The sequence below is a fragment of the Lepisosteus oculatus genome, chromosome 9 (genome assembly GCF_040954835.1).
Source record: "Lepisosteus oculatus isolate fLepOcu1 chromosome 9, fLepOcu1.hap2, whole genome shotgun sequence".
Taxonomy (NCBI): Eukaryota; Metazoa; Chordata; class Actinopteri; order Semionotiformes; family Lepisosteidae; genus Lepisosteus; species Lepisosteus oculatus.
Genome location: NC_090704.1, coordinates 16,826,612 through 16,848,162, shown reverse-complemented (window position 1 = coordinate 16,848,162; position 21,551 = coordinate 16,826,612). Strand labels below are relative to the sequence as shown.

At 38.5% G+C, this 21,551-nt stretch overlaps 1 protein-coding gene across 1 annotated transcript; it reads left to right on the top strand.

Moving 5' to 3' along the window:
- The first annotated feature begins 6,409 nt into the window (after positions 1 to 6,409).
- Positions 6,410 to 13,663, top strand: LOC102695542 (interferon-induced protein 44-like). The gene is given in 5 exon segments (XM_069194207.1): positions 6,410 to 10,469; positions 11,056 to 11,227; positions 11,658 to 11,758; positions 12,491 to 12,589; positions 12,592 to 13,663. Coding segments are annotated over 5 exon segments (531 nt in total). The 5' UTR covers positions 6,410 to 10,382; the 3' UTR covers positions 12,664 to 13,663.
- Positions 13,664 to 21,551: the final 7,888 nt, after the last annotated feature.

Here is a 21,551-nt window from a genome sequence, read left to right as displayed (position 1 = left end):
GGAACCGAAATATAAGTGCCCTGGAGGCAGTGAACAGGGTGGAAACCGGTAAGGTGAATGCGTTTTGGAGGAAAAGAGTAGAAAGAGGTGCATGTTAAGGATCGGGCTAAGGAATAACACTACTGGACTACTTTTTGACTACTGGAAGGAGAAAAGGTTTATGGCTTTGGATTATGGACACTGGTTAAGGATACATCGCAGATTGGCTTTATTACGGACTTTTGGAACTTGGAACGGATCAGGACTAAGGGAACGGATTACGGACTGTATTAGGAAGACAGTTATTGGAAGAAACGCCATGGATCTGAGGAAAGAAAAGTGTGGTGTAAGTACTACCTTCGTTTACATAAACTCTCCCCCGGAGACACCACAGGGGATACAAAGGGGCTTCCTAGTTGAAATCTACAGTATTATTTCATGCAAGGCTCTCGTTTCAGCTTCTGACATGTTTTTTTATTGAGATATCAACCCCTTCTCACCCTCTCTATCAGTAGGGTTATGAGGGGGACCCCTTCCCTCTCTGTCACTGTCTTCTTGCTTTTAACCATTGTCTAAAGGCTTTATAAAAATGGCCCAGTCTCTTACAATACTGACAGACTGGCTTTTCCTTTTTCTCCTCTTTGGGAGTTTCTACAGTATATACAAAATATACAAAAAATCAAATAAAAAGAAACAAAAGTGTTTACACTATTTCAGTTTCAGTAGTGATACTGAGCTCACACTGGATTACTGCAGGTAAAGCCATGTATTACCCTTATAATACAAGCAATACTACAAATTAGTCATGTGTGTACTGTATTGACCCAAATTAACTGACTTACTGAGGAATTTCCCAAACAGATGTAGCATAAGCTTCCTGTAAACAGTAGAGACTCCAGTAAAAGGATGGGGCGTAACAATTATGCTAATTATTTTTGTAGATTAGGCAAACGGAAAGTACCATCACTCTGCCAGCCTCCTTCTTCCTTTAGCAAGCACGGTGGATTACACAGATGAGTGAAAATGAAATTAAAAACAGGAACTTGATTATACTACTCCTCTCCTAACTTTATCTGGGGATTGTGCTGTGAAGATTTAGTATAGTAAGCTGGTTCTTTTTTGCTGTAACTGGTAAGTTAAAAAGTCCACTTTTAACTTTTAACACCTGACTGGGTCTTGTAACATGTTTGTAACAGACTTTGCAATGGGATATAACCATTATTCCAGATATTAAAGTATCTTGTGGTTACTTGCACAACCAAACAAAACCTTGCATGCACTGCTGTGGTAGACAAACATTGCCGTTTTTGAAGAAGCAGCTCAGTTCAGATACTTTCATTCTCATAGTCCTAATTTTCCTTTCAAATCTCTCTATAATGCTGTCTAACTGTAATTGATAGGGTATTATTAGAGCTTTCTATGTCAATAAATAAAAACTTACAAACATCCCAAAACATAATGCATTTTCCCTTAATGATTACGCCAAACAAATGTAGCTCAGTAATGTGAATAAACAGTTTTTCCAACACTTTTGCTAAATTTTAACGTGAATCAAATGGTTAAAGGGGCGATATACACCTACTTCCACGAGTCCAGTATGTTCATAATGTGATTAAACCTCATTCTCTTTCTCTTTAGCTGTGAAAATCAACGTGAATCTGAGAAAATGGCAGAAGGTAGGCTAATTAATCTGTTATATCCTACTTTTTTAAAAGGCTTTGTTGTAACCAAGATTATAGCTTTTAATTTATCAAGTGATAGATAATTGGATAATTTCCAGCATCTTGAACTTTGAGCTGCAACTTTAACAATAAAATAGTACCTGAATTATGTTTCCATATACATTCATGTCCATGTCATGTCTTTCCATATAGAAAAGTTTCACTATACAGTCTTGCAGTTTTTTTTAAATTATCGAGTAACTACATTAATAACATTAAACCACAGAAAGTAGCAGCAGGAGACTGGTGGCAACAGTATCAGAATCCATAACACACAGTACAGAGCTAGGCAATAACTGAAACTTGCCAGGGCCATCCACTTCAGTGCAGAAACATGCAGTAGGGTGTGACAAAATCAATCTGGATTAGCAATTTAAAGAAAACACAAACATCCAGAAGAACTAGGGAAAAAAAACTAAAGAAGTAGAGGAAAAATTAAAACAAAAAAACAGCAAACCAAAACCAGAGAAGAGAAGCAGCAGCAAGCTTAGTTTAAAAATTATTTCTTTTACATTTTTATTAATAATACAGATAAATAAACTTGACTAATTACCTTGTGTCCTGAATTGCAAATCAGCGAAGAATAATGTTAACCAATTGATTTGGGGCAAGAATCTCTGGTGAAATACAGAAAGACTGAAGCTAAATAGCGTCAGGAGGAAATAGAATCAGAAATAAAACCCAAGAAAAACAATCAGAGCACTATCTACAGTGCTCTCCAGAATTATTGGCACTCTTGGTAGAGATGAGCAAGAAAGGCTATGAAAAAATGTCTTTGTTGTTTATCAGATTGATCTTACTCTGAAAATATGAGAGAAATCTAACATTTCAGTGGTGTAAAATTATTCAAAGGAAAACAAATCCTTATAAAAAACATTTTTCTCAAAAACACATACTGTATGTCACAATTATTGGCACCCTTGCATTTAGTACTTTGTGCACCCTCTTTTTGCCAAGATAACAGCACTGAGTCATCTCTTATAATGCCTGATGAGGTAGGAGAACACACATAAAGGGATCTCATCCCACAGGTTTTCAATGGGGTTTAGGTCTGGCAATGGTTTTGCCATCGCAAAAGCTTGATTCTGTGGTCAGTGAACCATTTCTCTGTGGATTTGGAGGTATGCTTTGGATCATTGTCCTGCTGGAAGATCCAACCATGACCCAGCCTTATCCTCCTGGCTGAGGCAGACAGATTTTGATTTAAAAGTCCATGATGCCATGTATCCTAACAAGATTCCCATGGCCTTTGGAAGATAAACAGCCCTACAACATCACAGATCCACCACCATACTTCACAGTGAGGATTGGGTTCTTTTCTGCATAACCTTGACTCTTTTTATGCCAAACTCACCTCTGGTGTTTGTTTTCAACAAGCTCTATTTTTGTCTCATCTGACCATAGAACCTGGTTCCAATCAAAGTTCCAGTAATGTTTAATGAACTCCAGACGCTTACATTTGTGTTTTTAACAACCGCAGAGGCTTTCTTCTGGCAAGCCTTCCAAATAGTTGTTGGCATGGAGAGGGCGTCTAATTGTAGTTTTGGAGACTTGGTGACCCCAGGATGCAACCAACTCCAGCAATTGTCCAACTGTGATCCTTGGAGAAAGTTTTGCCTCTTGAACCATCTTCCTCCCTGTGTGTGGGGAAAAATACACTTGCATCCTCTTCCAGGCAGGAAACTCAGTCCTGGGTTTACCGCACCAACCGGGCGGAACGCTATCCCTCAGTGACTCCTCTATCTCGACCCGATCAACATTGTTTTGCGCACCAGGTGTCTCAAATCTGGTTTTACCATCTCAAGATAGCATAATACCGTTATGGCATCTCTTTCATCTTGTCATCTCTTTCATCAGAGGACCTTTCTGTAGCTTTGACTTTTTTAGACTTTTGTCATTTGTATTTTGTCTTATGTTTACCATTAGTTTAATAAGATTTCATTTAGAATATTGTGTAGAGTTATTAGTATATGTTACAAAAAATATATTGTATGGAACAAGCTACTGGAGATGATACACTTGATTCTTATATCGAAAAAAATAATTTTACCTGCCTAAAGGCAACAAAAACATATATTCAAAGTCATTAGATCCTGTTTTCTCATGATTTATTTTGTATTCTCACCTGGCCATGTTTTTTTTTTTATAGAATTTGATGTGCCATGGAGACATGTTGCCTGGGGAAGAGAGTAAGTAAAATGTGTATTGCTGCAAAGACATTATGAAAAGCCAAAAAAATAGGCTATGGCTGATCTTATATTCAAGTACATAGGGAATTAATGCATTCATCTCTTTGTAATTTGCATGTAAATGCTTACAACTCATTGCTGAGGTTTGGAAAATTGCCCAGTATTTCTCATTGTTACCTTAAGAGTACTGCTTAATCAAAATAAGAATCAAAATACATAACTGCTCCATGTTTATGATAGTTATCACCTAATTTAGTGCAGCAGTTAACAAGTCAAATACAGCTAACTGACCTAACCAACCCAAAAATAGGTTCTTCTTCTTGTGTTTGGTGCCTTCTGCACCAAACACAATACAAACTATAGTAAAATCTATCTTTAAATTAATCTGGATGCTTCAAGATGAATGGGAAACCTTTCTCCCTATTCTAAAAATTCATTCATTAAATAGGAGAGGCCATTTTAACTTAGGGATTCTTTATACAGGAAATTAGAGTTTCATAAAAACAGAAGGGAAAGCTGTCTTAACAAGGTTCCAATACATAACTCAAATCTGGTCTTAGAGGCTGATCTGAACAAGGATCTCCCACCTCCACTGTCTCTTCTCTTCTGTCCTTCCCTTTCTCTGCTCTCTGATCTCTGTCCATCTCTGTCTGTCGTCTACCTGCCTGTTTCTTTCCATTGCTCCTTAGCTGTTAATGACTCTTAGTCATTTACTCAGACCGTAATAATCCAAGGTAAACCAGATTATTCTTCTGATCAGTGTGTTTCAGGCACTCTTCCACTCAGCAAACCCCCCATTTTCCTTCTTGATTTGAAGCTCTTAAGATCTACAAATGTTGACATAAGATAGGTGCTAATTATTGTCTCTAGAATCTTAAGACACTTCATTGGCTTTGTACAGTGAAAAAATGTTGCATTGTAGCAAAGATTTGGAAATTGATAATTCATAAAGCAAAGGATGGCTATATATAGTTTCAAATTTATTTAATCAGTTGTTGATCAAGATATCCCGACAATATTGTTTTAAACAAAACACAGATTTACATGGCATATGTTGATGATAATCACTACTTTTGATATTTGTCATTTTAAATAATTACAGCAAACTCAATGAACATACGGTTAATTCACCATGACTGCTAATTGCACTTAAGGGTGATATTTATTAATTGCATATATGACCTTAATATAAAATAAATGTCAAGCTATAGCAAATAAGTTTAACATTCCTACTATATAACTTTAGTACACACAATTGTGTTTTACGAAATGTGGTCCCCTTTTATACCTAGAATAGTTTGAGATTCTGACCCAAGTGTTATAGATACTTTAATCTACATCTTGTACTTCAATTATTTTATATCACTAAACATTGAATATGCAGAGCTTCATCATAAAGGGTATCTATTGGCTGATCCTTGAATTAAGAACTCATTCTAGTAAAAAAATTGCTGGCAGCTGACGTAAAATGTTTGGTATCAATAGGAATTACTAATCTTATGGTAAAGCTCTGCCATATCTGTTAGAGTGCACAACTGAAACATACATTTGTAACCCAAAGTAAGATTTATTTTCTGACTGAACTGCTTTGCCTTCTGCTTCATGAAGCCTTATTTTCTTGACAGGGAGAAAGACAAGCTGCTACAGGAAATCAAGAACCTGAAACCAACCAGTAATGAATCAAAAGAATTCAGAATTGTGCTCTATGGGCAAGTTGGTGCTGGGAAGTCCAGTTGCTTCAACACAATTAATTCTGTTTTCCAAGGACATATGACATCCCGAGCCTTAGCACTACTAAGTCGGTCAGTAGCATGAGTTTTCAACTTTAGTACTGTCAAAAGCGCTCAAACTTTCATTTCCGTTTAAATATTTTCAGTGAGAAATAGAACACTCTATTGACTACTGAACTGTGATGTTAAACTTGACAGAAAAATGTGCAGGTGTTATGGCTTCTCAAACTAGGCTTTTCATAAATGTGTGGTCATACACTTGGTTTTTGGTCTTGGAACAACTACTGACAAATTAAACTGCACTCTGCAGCTTCAAACCCAACTCCCAACACTCAGACTCATCCTCTCCACTGTTCATTAGTCTATGGACTAATTTTCTATAGAGTTTTAGGACACTTCCTCAGAGGACAGTGCTATTGCTCTGGTTTCTGATTTCCAGATCCCACTAAGGGATGATTTCTTGATGTGCTGGAACATACATCCACCACTCAATATCTGAATGAACTACATACTGTATACAGTGGTGTGAAAAAGTGTTTGCCCCCTTCCTGATTTCTTATTTTTTTGCATGTTTGTCACACTGAAATGTTTCAGATCATCAAACAAATTGAAATATTAGACAAAGATAACACATGTAGGTTTGGATTTATTTTTTCCCTTAATAATAAAAACTTTCATTTAAAAACTGCATTTTGTGTTTACTTGTGTTATCTTTGTCTAATATTTCAATTTGTTTGATGATCTGAAACATTTCAGTGTGACAAACATGCAAAAAAATAAGAAATCAGGAAGGGGGCAAACACTTTTTCACACCACTGTATATGCATCTTCACTTAATCAACCTATTTATGCTTACTGAACTGAATTCAGTTTGCCCTTTGCTGTTCTAAGAACCTTGAAGCGTTTTCAAAGGTCCTTCAGTTTGGGACACAAACCAAGAAGAGGATCCTTTTAAAGTAAGGAGATATTTTTTTCAGAGATTAATTTTTAAGCTTTTAAAAACTAGAATTTTTCAAGACATTATATGGCAATAAAAAAGAAGCATTCTGCTGCCTTTAATTTTATCCACTCAAGTCAAATTCAAGTCAAGTTCAAGTGTATTGTCATTTTACTCATATACAGGTATATGGTATAACAAAATGCTATTTAGCTAGCTCTCAGACTATAAGTCATGCAAAACAACAATACAATTGTATAATAAAAGAAAGACAGAGACAACAGGCAGTGTGCAAAACAACAACAGGCAATGTGCAAAACAACAAAAGGTAACAGGTAATGTGCAAAACAACATCAGGTGTGCAAAAGCATGCATCAACAGAATGAAATAAAGAATAGAAAATGATGGGGAGTGAGCTTTTTGACATGTAAGGTAGAGGTAGATTTCAATGTGTGTTTGAGTTTTGGTAAGAAAGAAGGCACTGTGAGGTTCAGATCGTAGGTGAGAGAGGCTGGGAGTTTAATAGTTTAATTCTCCGGTACCATTTTCCAGATAGTAGAGGGTCATACAGTCTGTAGCAGGGGTGTGTGGGGTTTTTGATGATGCTTTGAGCTTTCCTCAAGCACCGTCTGTCATAAATGTCCTGTATGGATGGGAGGACAACCCCATTGATGGACTGGGCAGTTTTCACCACCCACTGTAGGGCTTTGCGGTCATCAATACTGCAGTTGCCATACCACACTGTGATGCAACCTGTCAGTGTGCTTTCTGTAGTGCATCTGTAAAAGTTAGTGAGGATCTGGGGACATATCTTAGCCTTCTTCAACCGTCTTAGAAAGTACAGGCGCTGTTGGGCTTTTCTTGATCAGACATGTGGTGTTGAGAGACCATGTAAGGTCCTCGGTGATATGGACTCCAAGGAATTTGAAGTTACTGACCCTTTCCACTTCAGTCCTGTTGATGTGGATGGGGCATGTCCGTTTTGCAGATTCCTGAAATCAACAATCAACAATTCCTTGGTTTTGCTGACGTTGAGGATGAGGTTGTTGTCTTCACACCTAGTTGTAAGGAGATTGACTTCCTCCCTGCAGGCCCTCTCATCATTGTCTGTGATCAGACCTACAACTGTGGTGTCATCGGCAAATGATGATGCAGTTGGTGTTGTGTTTGGCCTTGCAATCGTTGGTGTAAAGGGAGTAGAGTAATGGACTAAGCACACACCCCTGGGGGACCCCAGTGTTCAGAGTTAGTGTGCTGGAGGTGTGGTTACCAAGCCTGACAGAAGGTCTGCCTGTCAGAAAGTCTCGAATCCAGTTGCAAACGGTGGTGTTAGACCCAGTGCACTGAGTTTCTTGACTAGTTTCTCTGGAATGATAGTGTTAAAAGCTGAACTGAAGTCGATGAGTAGTAGTCTTGCGTATGTGTTCTTTTTATCCAGATGGGATAGGGCAGTGTTTATGGCAATGGAGATTGCGTCATCTGTGGATCTGTTGGGCCGATAGGCAAATTGGTATGGGTCCAGTGTGTTTGGAATGGTGTCCTTAATGTACTTCATGATCAGCCTCTCAAAGCATTTCATGGTGACAGGTGTTAGTGCCACCGTCACATGTCACTGTGGTATTCTTCGGTATTGGGATGATGGTGGTTGTCTTGAAGCAGGTGGGGACTACGGCTTGGGCCAGAGACATGTTGAAAATGTCTGTGAATACACCCACCAGTTGATTGGTGCAGGCTCTGAGGACGTGACTGGGTATACCGTCGGGTCCTGCAGCCTTGCGTGTGTTCACTTTTAGCAGAGATCTCCTCATCTCATCTGCAGACGTGAGAGCACCTGCGGAGGGTGCAGCTCTGTTGACTGGTTCTGTGTTGCTGGCTTCAAACCGAGCATAGAAGGTGTTGAGCTCGTTAGGCAGGGAGGCATCATGGGCAGATGCACAGATGTTCTTCCTCTTGTAGTCTGTGAGGGCATGTATACCTTGCCACATGCGCCTTGGGTCATTAGTGGTGAAGTGTTCCTCTAATTCCTGTTTAAGTTTTTGCATATTTAATACTATTGTTTAGATTGATCTTGGCTGACCTTAGTTCTGATTTATTGCCCGATTTGAATGCTGCATCCCTTGCTTTGATTAGGATGTGAACCTCACTGTTCATCCATGGTTTCTGGTTAGGAAAAGTTCTTATTTCTTTTGTGATTGTAACATCGTCAGCACATTTCCTGATGTAGCTTGTGACTGACGATGCATATTCCTGTTTGTCAGTGTTTGATCCCTGTGTGGCTGCCTCTTTAAACACATCCTAGTCAGTGCATTCAAAACAGTCCTGCAGGACTGATTCAGCTCCTTCAGGCCATACTTTCATCGTTCTGACCACTGGTTTCACTTGCCTGTGCAGCTGTCTGTATGCCAGGAGGAGAAACAGAGTGATATGGTCTGAGTTTCCATAGTGGGGGAGGAGTACAGCCTTGTAAACATTCTGAATCTTGGTGTAAACGTGGTCCAGAGTGTTTTCTCCTCTCGTTGGGAAGGAGACATGCTGATAGTACTTCAAGAGAAATGCACAAATAAGTTAAGAAATTTTGTGCCATGTCTTAAGTGATGTGAGTCATGAGACAACTTTCTAATGTAAAAATCAATTAGTCAAAATCCAGATTCCAAGAGCTTATATAAATCCCTTATTTATCAAATTATCTAATTATATATCTAATACACCATGTGGCTAGTATTAGTGGGTGCTGTGTGAGCCACCTGAAATAATCATATCAGCAAAATAGTTTTTCACAGCTCTTCGGGTGGTCTTCTTCAGTTAAAGAAATATAAAATCTTCTGGACTGTGGCCCACCAAGACTGAAAATGGTATCCCTGCTTAATGTGTTGACTCTTTTCACTATTTTAAACATTAAGTGTTTATTACTGCTGTGTCCTCCACTACAAGCCATTACAACTGTATACTGTATCTACAACCAATTGAGAGAAAGGGGCTCAAAGTCATATCTCACATTATTGAAGCTCTTCAGTTTTGCTTGACATAGCTGATCCCAAAGTTACTAGCTGTACTAGACTATTATCAAACATTTGGACAATCTGTTTCTAGATCTGTTCTTAGGGATAAGACAAGGTGAAATCAATTTTTGGTGTGTAGTTCTTTTGCTAGGAATGCTTTGGAATGCTGGGTCAAGCCCTCCATCAACATAATGCTGGTCTTTGATGCTGTACCTTTACAACTACATTGTCCATCATTTTGAAAGATAATTGTCTATACTTAAGTTCTCTAACAGATGGCACACATAATTGAAACTCTTCCCCAATAATTTCTTTCTACAATGCAATCAATCCTTAAAACACTCCCTATATGATCTGTAACCCCACACAAAGTATAACCCTGTCACACAAAGACATGCTTCATTCTGCTACTGACAGTTTGCCAGTTGCAGTGGGTGTTGCTCATTGTTGCTTACCATCTCAAAGACATTTGGTAAAAGCACCGATACAAACAATGGCATTAGATTTGGACCTGATGAAGTAAGAAGTATGCAAAATGAAGTAGGAAGTATGCAGACTCTAGTCTCTGATGTGTTCCATTGGTCTGTCCACTGACAATTTTCTGTATTTCAAATTATAACACTAATAATAAATGCATGTTATATTCTTATGATATATACACTTCAGTTAACTCAGGTGGTTAAGTCAACATAAATGAATAATCTTTTTCTTAAAAATGACCAAAATCCTTAAGTGCAGATATTTTTTCTTTTAATAATTAGTATACAGCCTACCGTATACGGGAAAGAGCAAATGGCACTTGGCTCCCTTTTGCTCTCTGTGATGTTATGGGCACGGAAGATCAAGAAGGGAAAGGGACACATCCAAAAGATATCATCAATGCAGTGAAAGGCCATGTGTCTGAGAAATACAAGGTAACATTCATACTGTATCACTTTTCTATAGCACTAGAGATGCTTTTCCATTGCTTATCCAGTACTAACCAGCTTGAACTATGAACTATACTACTCAAAATATCTTAAGAAGACTTAAGTGTTGCTGCAGCCTGGGGATTGTTAGAGAGTAGAGACAAACCATTGTTTTCCTGATTATTTATATAAATAATTTATTATTTTTCTAAATAGCTATGTTGTAATATTAAAGAGAAAATGTGTTTTGCCTTCAGCTTAGTATTTAGTACTGCACTTAGTAGCGCACATTAGTATTTCTGCCTCACTGAATTTTTTCCTCAACATCGAGTTCAGCCCCGGGTGCTCTCCAGCTTGGACTAGACAGGCATCTCATAAGTCTGTAAAGTTGACAAAAACAGCTCAGAGCTGCAGATGAAAAAGAGTGGTTGGACACATTACAGATTGTTTGCTATTTGTTTGTTTTGATATTTATTGTAAGTTATTATGACAAATAAATTTACAATACAATAACCTTTATGCTACTCTTTATATTAACAGAAATCTCGTGTTCTCAATTGTTAATTTCCACATCTCTCTCTCTCTCCACAAGTTCAATCTGGTATCTCCCCTCTCAGAAGATTCTCCATTTTTCAATAAGAGCCCAACACTTAATGACAAGGCTCACTGCTTTGTCTACATTGTGTCTGCAGATCAAGTGAGCCTCTTGACTGGTGGCATTGTGGACAAAATAAAGACAGTCAAATCAGAGGTCACTGATTTAGGTAAGAGAATCCTCAACGGTGAGACATTAAAAAGATGTTGTTCTTGAGAACCTGTTAACAAAGCACATATATTTTCATAGTTTATTCAAAGCAACATTCATAGAAGATTCAAAATCTTATTTGTATTTTACAGAGAAATTAAATTAAAAAATGCATGGTTTTTAAAAAACCCTAACTCCACAGAATCGTGCATATAGAGCAGAAATATAAGAACATATAATCCAGAGGAGGTTATAATCCACTTTCACATAATTCATAATTTAACATAAACTGATGGGTTGGCTTTGTTAGTGCCTACGAGGATTATAGCTACTTGTATCAGGTTCCCTCTTATTCTTCTCATTTCAAGACTATGAAGGTTTATTTCCTTCAGTCTGTCAGTGTTCAATGGAAAGCTTAACTGTAATCTAATAAATATTTTTTTGCACAGGAGTTCCACAGGTGGTGCTGTTAACAAAAGTGGATTTAGCCTGCCCAGTGGTTAAAGATGATCTCAAAAATGTGTACAAGAGCAAATATATCAAAGAACTGGTGAGTTTAGATAATGAAGATGATAAAAAATAAAAATAAAAATGACCTTTTTTGTACATTTGGATGCTAGTAGCCTGCACACTGGAGGGTTATCTTGCCTTTTTAACAACAATCCACACTCTTTTAGTCCACTTCAACAATAAGACATTCTCCACAACAATAAGACATCTTCTACTGTATGTGTTCAGAAGTGACCTCCAAATGTTTCTCATCAACCTTACAGTGCCAGTCATAATGAGCTGTTTGTAATAACATCTGAAGAGTGATAGCTGACTCCCATATTTATCAATTATTGAGTATAAGAGGTTTGTTCCCATTTGTAAGAAATATATCCTCTTAACGAAAGAACCAGGAATAACATCTGGGAGAAGCCTGAATGCAGCCCATGTCAGTTATGCTCTTATTTTGAGTTGATCCTCTTAATGAGAACCCTTGCTATTTTCTTTATTAAACAGTGTTCCAGAATTAGACATTAATGTTCAAAAATAATAAAAAAACATTCTAAGAGATTCTTTAAAAGTACTGTTCCACAGCACATCAGAAATACTACAGATAAACAGTAGGTGTACTTTCCCCAAATCCTCTAATAATTTCAAGTATTCTTATAAAATGCACTAACAGTTAATTGTGATATTACATACCATTTCCAGGTAAAACAAATTGTTTAACAGATTTAACAGTTATTTCTCTTACCTTTCTATTTCTAATAAATATACTGTATATTTATTTCAGATGGAGAAGTGCAGTCAGATAATTGGTATTCCTGCCAATTGTATCCTCCCTGTGAAGAACTACCATGAGGAAACCACCCTTAATGACGATGTTGATGTTGATTCCTAATCCTGACTGCCCTGCTGCAGATACTCAGATTTGCTGATGACTATTTCGAGAATTTGTGTTGCTGAAGCAGACATTATTTTTTTGTTTGTATATGCTATCTCATGTAATGCTTCTTTTTACATATGGAATAAGTAATGTGTAAAAACAATATCTCATATTAAAATTGACTGTTCAAACAATAAATCGAGTGAAGACACCCAAAGAATGCTCCATGATCAAAACATTGTGTTTTTCAGGTTCTTAGAATGCAGTTCTGATTCCCTCAAATATTTTAAATTTGAGTTCTGTATTTTATTATATAAGTACGTTGTAATAAGATGTCCATGAAACCTGGAAAGTGTAGAGTTCTCCCGCAATACGAGTCCTGGCCTTTTAGCACAACAGAAGTCACCGTAGTCTGGGGAGTGTCAGTAGTGTCGTAGTGTATCAACTGTTTGTATTCTGGGGCATTGGTTTGAGCATTCAGACTGAGTAAACACTTCAGTAGTATGTAAAAAGATTCCTGGTTCTAAATAGTGAGCTTTATTAGAGTTACTCACCTAGCTGAGGAGAACAATACCTCATTCATAAATATGGAGCTGTCAGAACACCTTAAATGAGGAATAAGCCAGGGTGCAAGACGTACAAGGGAGAAAATAAAAAGCACAAGAAACCTCCTCTGGAACCATTGTTTTAAACTCCATTTACAGCAGCAACTTGACCTTTCCTTATTGTTTATGTACTGACCAAGCTGAGTTTCACTTCTAAGATCTGGGTCTGACCTATGCGACCACGGTATACATTGCAGTAAAAATTTAATCAAAATTATGTGAAATAATAAAATTAATTAAATTTAAAAAGAGCTTATAACTTGCAGATGGCTAAACGATGTATGTACAAGATTATCATCTTAAACCTGTTTTTGAAAATATTTTTCTAAAAAGATTAAGTAGATTAACAATTGTACCTGTTCTGTTAATGTTTAAACATTTCCATGATTCAAAATGTATGTTTTGACTTCAAGGCGTTTGTGTTGAACTGTTCTGTATTTTACAATACTGTATGTTAACATTTAAAATAAAGTTTCCCTGAAAAACATTTACAATTCTTTTGGGAAATGGTGTGTTAAGTAAATTTTGTAAATATGAGGGAAGCAAATGGATTTAACAGTTTGTGTATACATACTGTATGTTACCCATCCCCATACCAAACTGCACATTGTAAAACAAACTTATTTTTGTGTCTACAGACAAATTGTCTCTCCAGTTAACTTTTAACTTTTAAAAATTGCTTGATCTCCATCTGGAATCAAAGTAAAATAAAATAGTATTTAACATTGAATGTCATAATATTCCACTACTAACCTCTTTAATTCCACATGTAACAATATAATTGATACATCCTATAAAATGTTTTTGGAGAAGAAAAGGCAAAGGGAGAGAGTAAATTCACTTAGGACAACAACATCTAAGGACTGAATGCTTTGTGAATACTTGGAATACTTGGAAGTTTGGCTTAAAACCAGCTTGTGGTTAATGACTAGCCAGCCCCCTGGCTCTATGACTAGGAGATCCAAACTCCATTCAGACTCCATTGAGTGAACCAAGGGAAAGCTGCAAGATGGGGCAGCTGAGGGAAGCTTGAGATTAATACAAATGGAGGCGTTGAGTTCAGTCTATGTAGCTACTTTGATGATGCTGGTGATTAGGTGTAGCTGTGAGATATTCATTTGTTGTTGTTATCCCTGTCGAACTTCAATTAATAACTTCAATAATAACTTTAGTCTGTCTTCTGACAGTGGCTGCGTGTCTGATAGATGGTATAGAAAGCTACTCCTCCACCACCTTTGTACAACAGCAAGGCATAAACATAAAAATGTCTCACAAATATGTTAACCTTCATGGAGGATGTTATGGTTTTCAATTTTCTAGTTTGAAATAAAGTTGAAACAACAGATTCAGTTCTTGCAGACAACACTGAAAAGAAAACAAGCTCTTTCCTGGAAATGAAAAGTGAAAGAGAATTGGGCTGAGTGGTGACAGTAAGATGTTGAAGATGTAATGCATAAAGCTGAAAACCATTTTGAAACTAAAAATATATCATGATACCTCTGTAAATAATTTCTAATCAGCAAAATAAAAATGTCTCACTAATGCATTACTAATCTAATTATTATAATAAACTCATAGTATATTAGTACTGTGTATAAATGTATGGTGCTTTAAGAAACTAAAATAGTAATCCCTCAAAGAGGTGTTTACTTCTATGTAATACATGTATTGCATTGTGTTAGTGCTGGTAAGCCAAATAACCTAGTTTTACACAGACAAACCTCGAGTTATATAATAGCTCTGTTCTGGAAACCCTTATGTAACTAGAAATGTACATAAGTCGAAACACCCATTAATCACACACCACAGGGTGTGCATGCATGTGGTCAATACCTTACAGTACATCGATACGTCAGTGAACGTTTAAGATGTTATTTCTGTCAGTTTCTTTCATTTGAAGCACACATAGAAAATTAAGTTAGTTAATAATTAATGCAATGTTCTATAAATAACCTTATGCCAACCTTGTTGTGAAAGGCGCTATATAAAAATAAATTGAATTGAAAAAATAGAAAAATATTCAAACAAAAAATATTTAATTTACAGTACTGTATAGTACATAGTTATGTCAATGAACATTTTACAGGTTATTTCTGTCAGTTTTTTTTTCATATAATGTACACACAGAAAAGTAAGCTCTATAATTAATAATGTAATGTAATATAAATATAAAATATTTTTAAAATATTTAAACAAAACATATTGTATTGCGTTCGTCTGCCGCTGCGGTTGAAGAGCGCCCAGCTGGGGTACGTGGCAAGGTGCAGGATGGGAGTAGTAGTGGTCAGGGCGGGGACTAGGAAAGCTGCTGGCCAGTGCTGCTGACCCACTGCAAAATGGGCATACAGTTTGGTGAGATCGCCCGGATTCTTGTGAATAGTTCTGTCACGATCGCTAACCCCTCCTCTTAAGGGCGCTCCAGCCCTTCCTTGTTTTCTCCCATTGTCTGCACCTGTTCCCTATTCCCGCTCCCCCTTAAAAGCCAGACGCAGACTTCACTTTGGGTTCCTCATTGAATCACGTTTCATGAGAGCCCGGGGTCCTGCTGCGTCTGGCTCCGTTATGGTTTTAACCTTCTATTCCTGATTCCCTGCCCCACCGGTCCCGACCTGGCTCATGCTTTTAACCCTTGGATGGATCTCCTGGCCTTGGACTCTACTCTTCCGTTTGGATTCCCTGTTTGGACTTTGGCTTTGTTTGTTCGCCCGGACTCACTTCCCCAGGACTCCTGCTCACCTCGGACAGGCCCCCCTGTATCCAGACCCTTTCTTGCATGACTTTCTCCCTAGTGTATCTTCACAATCCCAGATTGCGTCGTCTGCATAGGGCCCGGAAAGAACTGCTTCGTGACAAGTTCCCTGGTTTATACTTGAACCCAATTGCCACCCTATCCCTGTATAAGTACACGAATAGACCCCAGTGTGTTGCTCTCTGTCCTCTCTCTCTCGACATCACCTTCATCAACAGCTGACGCAGTGCATGACTCGTGCAATGTGGAAGCCTGTGAAGTGGTTGGTTGTTGTGTTGTGCGTTCGGTCACATAGCACCAAAACGCAGTTTTGTTGACTTTATAGGGGCAGATCCTTTCACATGTCTTTTGATACGGGCAGCATCCTTTACAATTGTAATCACTGTTGACACTGAGAGACCGAGTTCATGTGCTTTTGTCGATAAGTTTTGTCTACCTTTTTATTTCTTTATCATTTTCATTTTCATCTCTAAATCAATTTTCCTGCATTTGCTCATGGGTTGTGCACTCTTAGTATCTGTTTCCAGTCAAGATTATAATATCAATGAAGTCACAAACACAAGAAAATGTTTCAAAATGAGTGAAAATTCTTTTAGCAACTGATCACAAGTACAAAGCAAGACTGAAGGCTAAGGGAGAGAGAGGGAGCGCACCACGCAAGGTGGCAGCAGTGATAATGTAGATGAGCTACACAAAATGTTCATAACTCTGACTTTTTACTACTGACCTTTTAGAATAATTTGCGTAAGTCCAAGTTTACGTAAGTCGCATATTACCTAACCCTAGATGTGTCTGTACTAGATCCTCAATATTAGTAATATTGTTACATTTCAACTATCTCGCCACCAGAGAGCATCCCAACCTCTATTCCAATTGTGCAGCAGAGGTGCAGACCAAACAGATGTCAGTAGTCAATCCTTGCTTGCCTTACCCTACCACATCTTGGTCTCATAAAGAGTATTAATGAAATACTGCCACTCATGGAATATGAAGGTTAAAAGGTCCCTCTCTGCTGATGAGCTCTGGAGCTTCACAAAACAAACAAAAAAGGTTTACAAAGTATCAAGATTAAACAGTGCACCTGTCTGATTCCAGCCTTTTCTACAAGTCTCTTCTTTTCATTTACCGCATATGGCTCTCTGGAACATGTTGTATAATCATGTGAGCTGGCAGTCACCCAAGAAAAACCTACATACAGTAGTTCACCTGTTTATGTGGGACTATAAATGTGTCTCCATTAGATTCCTTTTGCAACAGCTTAGAAGCTGTCCCTAAGAAAGGAAGAAGAAAAGATATATGTGCTGCTACACACATAAACAGACACACATTACCTAGCTGTACCACTAGGCCACTGTACCTAGCTGCTTCAAGACGACCACCATTGTGCCAGTACCCAAAAAATCAGCACCCACATGCCTGAACGACTACCGCCCTTTTGCACTCACCCCCATCATAATGAAGTGCTTTGAAAAACTACTTATTCCACACATTAAAGCCAGCATTCCAAAAACACTTGATCCTCTCCAGTTTGCCTATCACACAAACCGCTCCATGGAGGATGCAATCTCTATAGCTTTACACACCACACTAACCCACCTGGATAAAAGGAACACCTATACAAGAATGCTATTCATTGACTTTAGCTCAGCATTTAACACCATCATACCCATAAAACGTTCTACCAAACTCAGGGCTCTAGGTTTAGATACCAACCTCTGCAGCTGGATCCTAGACTTCCTCACCAGCAGACCCCAGACTGTCAGGATTGGCATCGCCATCTCCAACATGCTCACCCTTAACACCGGTGCCCCTCAAGGCTGTGTGCTCAGCCCACTGCTTTACTCCCTGTTCACCCACGACTATACCGCCAAGTTCAGCACAAACACCATCATCAAGTATGACAACGATGAGACTGCCTTACAGGGAGGAGATAAAACAACCCGCAGACTTAATCGTTAACTTCAGGAGACAAGAAAAAGTCCACTCCCCCATCTACATCGAAGGGTCTGCGGTGGAGATGGTGAGTAACTTCAAATTCCTAGGTGTTCACATCTCTCAGGACCTCACATGGACACTCAACACCTCCAGTCTCATCAAGAAGGCACAACAGCGGCTGTACTTCCTGAGAAGGCTGGAGAAAATACACCTGCATCCACAGATCCTCACCAACTTCTACAGATGTACGGTGGAGAGCATACTGACCAGCTGCATCACAGTCTGGTATGGCAACTGCACTGCATCCAACCGTAAGGCAATGCAGCAGGTGGTCAAAACTGCCCAACACATCATCGGCAGTGCCTTACCATCCATCCAGGAAATCTACAACACCAGAAGTCTGAAAAAAGCCGCCAAAATTATGTCTGACCCCACTCACCCCAGTTATAACTTGTTTGTCCCCCTACCATCTGGCAGAAGGTTCCGGACACTCCAGTCGCACACAACTAGACTCAAAATAGCTTCTTCCCCAGAGCTGTCAAGCTGTTGATCCCCCCACTACCTCCCATCATACTATGATCTCTCCTCACTTCTTCCTGTACCCACAATGACTGTACACCAACACCACTACATACACGACAACTGAATGTAAACCAAAAGTGTACTTAAAACTGTATTAGTTGTAATATTTATTAATCACCATACTATTTTTGCACTGTTCCCCAAATTACTTTTCAACTTTTTCTTTTCTGTGTTTGCGTATTTGCACAGTTTTGATTACACTGTAATGTTATTACACTTTTATTGTTATTGTGTTACTGTCTATTGTCTTATCTTCTGTTCTATTTATATACTGCACCTGAGTGACTAATGAGAAACACTTTTCACTATACTATGCACCTGTGTAAGTATAATGACAAATAAAGTCGAATTTAATTAAATTCTAAAATGCACAACAATACAGCGTGCAGCAGTAGTTGCTGGAAATGAAATGTCTTTTCTGCGAGCTCACAAAAGTCACAAAAATCACAAGAATCACAAGAATCACAAAAATCACAAAATTAAGGTTATGAAAATAAGGTTCAATGAAAAAAAACTCAATATGAAAAGAGCTGCTATGTGTCCATGGTGTATGCAATATATTATGTCCAAGTATTGCATTATGCTGAATACAATGAAAACTGTATGTCCATGTAGCCATTACGGGTGATTTGCTAAAGAAGCTGCAGGATGGCTGCTTAACAGCCTGTAGGTAGAAGCTGTGCCGTAATCTGTTGGACATTGACTAAATGCTTCGGTACCGTTTACCAGACGGTAGGAGGGAAAACAGTTTGTGACTGGGATGACTGGGGTCCTTGAGAATGGCCTGGACTTCTACAGACATTTAGCTGAGTAGGTGTCCTGGATGTTTGGCAGCTCACAGCCGGTAATGAGCTGCGCTGACTTTACCACCTTCTGCAGTACTTTGCGATCCTGGGCAGAGCACCTCCCATACCAAGCAATGATGCAACCAGTCAGGATGTTCTCAATAGTGCACCTGTAGAAGTTGGCCTGGATATTTGATGGCATGCCAAACGTCTTTAGCCTACGGAGAAAGAATAGGCACTGTCTTGACCACGGTGTTGGTGTGGTGGGTCCAGGTTAGGTCCTCTGAGATGTTAACTCCCAGGAACTTAAAACTGCTGACCCTCTTCACTGCAGTCCCATTGATATAGATAGGTGTGTGATCTCCTCCCTGGTGTTTCCTATAGTCCACAATGATCTCCTTAGTCTTACTGATGTCTAGAGAGAGGTTGTTCTCCTGGCACTCCTGGCACTATGCTACCAGGGTTTCAATCTCCTCCCTGTAGGCAGACTCCTCACCATCTGTGATCAGGGTGTATGCATTTGTGAGTATTCATGCAAATACGTCTATAGGTTATTATACAGTTACAAAGTTACATGGCTTTGTTTCAATACAGTCCCCAGCCTGCTTTATAAAGAATACATTTAGCATAGGAATTTTGACTTATAGGAAAATGATTTATGCTTGTAGACTGAATGGATTTTTGAATTACAGACAAGCACAAGCATCTTTGAAATAATCTTCTGAGATATAGACAGGAACATCTATAAATTGTGTTTTTCTTCAAGTTCCACAGAGTTGCTTACTGCCTTTCTACCCATTATTGAATTTCATTACAAAAAGAATAACCAACACTTGGCCTAATGCAGACTTTTTAACTTTATTAGAATTGACAAGTAATATTTTTTATGTTTTCTTTGCCTTATCTTTGGCTATGTACAGTACAGCAACAAGTATGATTTTGAATACAGTGCATTTGCACATTTCCATTAAAAAGGTATTTAGCCTGTTATTATAACCCATAAACCTATCTTTATATAACTGGAACATTCTCACAATGTGGTATGACAGCGTGCGTATTGCTTATGTGCAGACTCTTAAATGCAGGAGTTTCAGCACAGAACCACATTTTCTGGTACTCCTGGGCACACCTGAATACATTCAGAGCTAGAAACATCTGCCACGGGAAAACAGGTAATCTCCTTTTCCTGTCCCAGATGATGGTGCTGCACTCATTTCTCAAGACAAAGTGCAAATATAATAATAATAATAATAATAATAATAATAATAATAATAATAAACTTTCTTTTATATAGCGCCTTTAAAGATGGCTTCTCAAAGCGCTTTACAGGATGACAATAACGATAAATAAGAAGAATACAACAATAAATAAGAAGAATACACAAGATAAGACACAATTACAATTACAACAATAACAATAGAGGAGACCGTGGAAGGTGGTACTAAGAAGAGCAGAGGGGTGAAGAATGGAACCAGTTAAGTTAAGGCTCAGGAGGTCAGACAATGTTGGGTAGAAACCTATGTCCTCAGGCCGCGGAGGAGACGACCTGTTGCCACGTGGGTCTCAGGACATCCATCCCTCAATGCTGAGAGAGGAGTTAGACATGACCTGGAAATATATAGCTCCAGACAAAGGAACACCCAAAGGACAAGCAAAGCACAGGGGAAACTAGGGACAGGACAGAGTAGGAGTGCCCTCTAGCTGTAGTTTTGCTCACAGGCTCACAGGCACGGATGTCGGGAAGTGGTATCCAGCAACAAGAATAGGAAAACGGAAAAAAGCTCAACATTCTATCACAAATGCCGGGAGTGACAACCTGAGGAAAGCCAGGTTTTCGTACGTGGATGTCGGGAAGGCATGCCGCTGAATGACCTGCTCACAGGTACTGTATGGATGTCGGGAGTGGCATCCCACGATTAGAATAAAAGAACTGAAAAAAAGGCCCAAAAACTTTTCTCAGAGTAGAAAGAGCAAATCTTCTCTGCTTTTTCCACCAGTATCCATTGCTTAACAACAAGCCTGTAGGATAGTAACAAATGACACTTTGAAATAACAAGAAATATACAGATGCAGCCATTCAAAATGCGCGGGTGATACCGCATTATTTTCTGGTACGCTGTACGCAGTCTACCGCGAGTTACCGGTAAATACCGCTAGCAAAATAATAGTATCCGGAATTTCCGCAAGGTGGAGCTAATAAAGCTCAACCTCTCATGTTTGAGCTGTCGCCATCAAAGTCTTTAACGAAGATATTACTAATAGTATTAATAATGAATGACCTTGGACAAGCTGTAAGTGTAAACTCAGAGTAT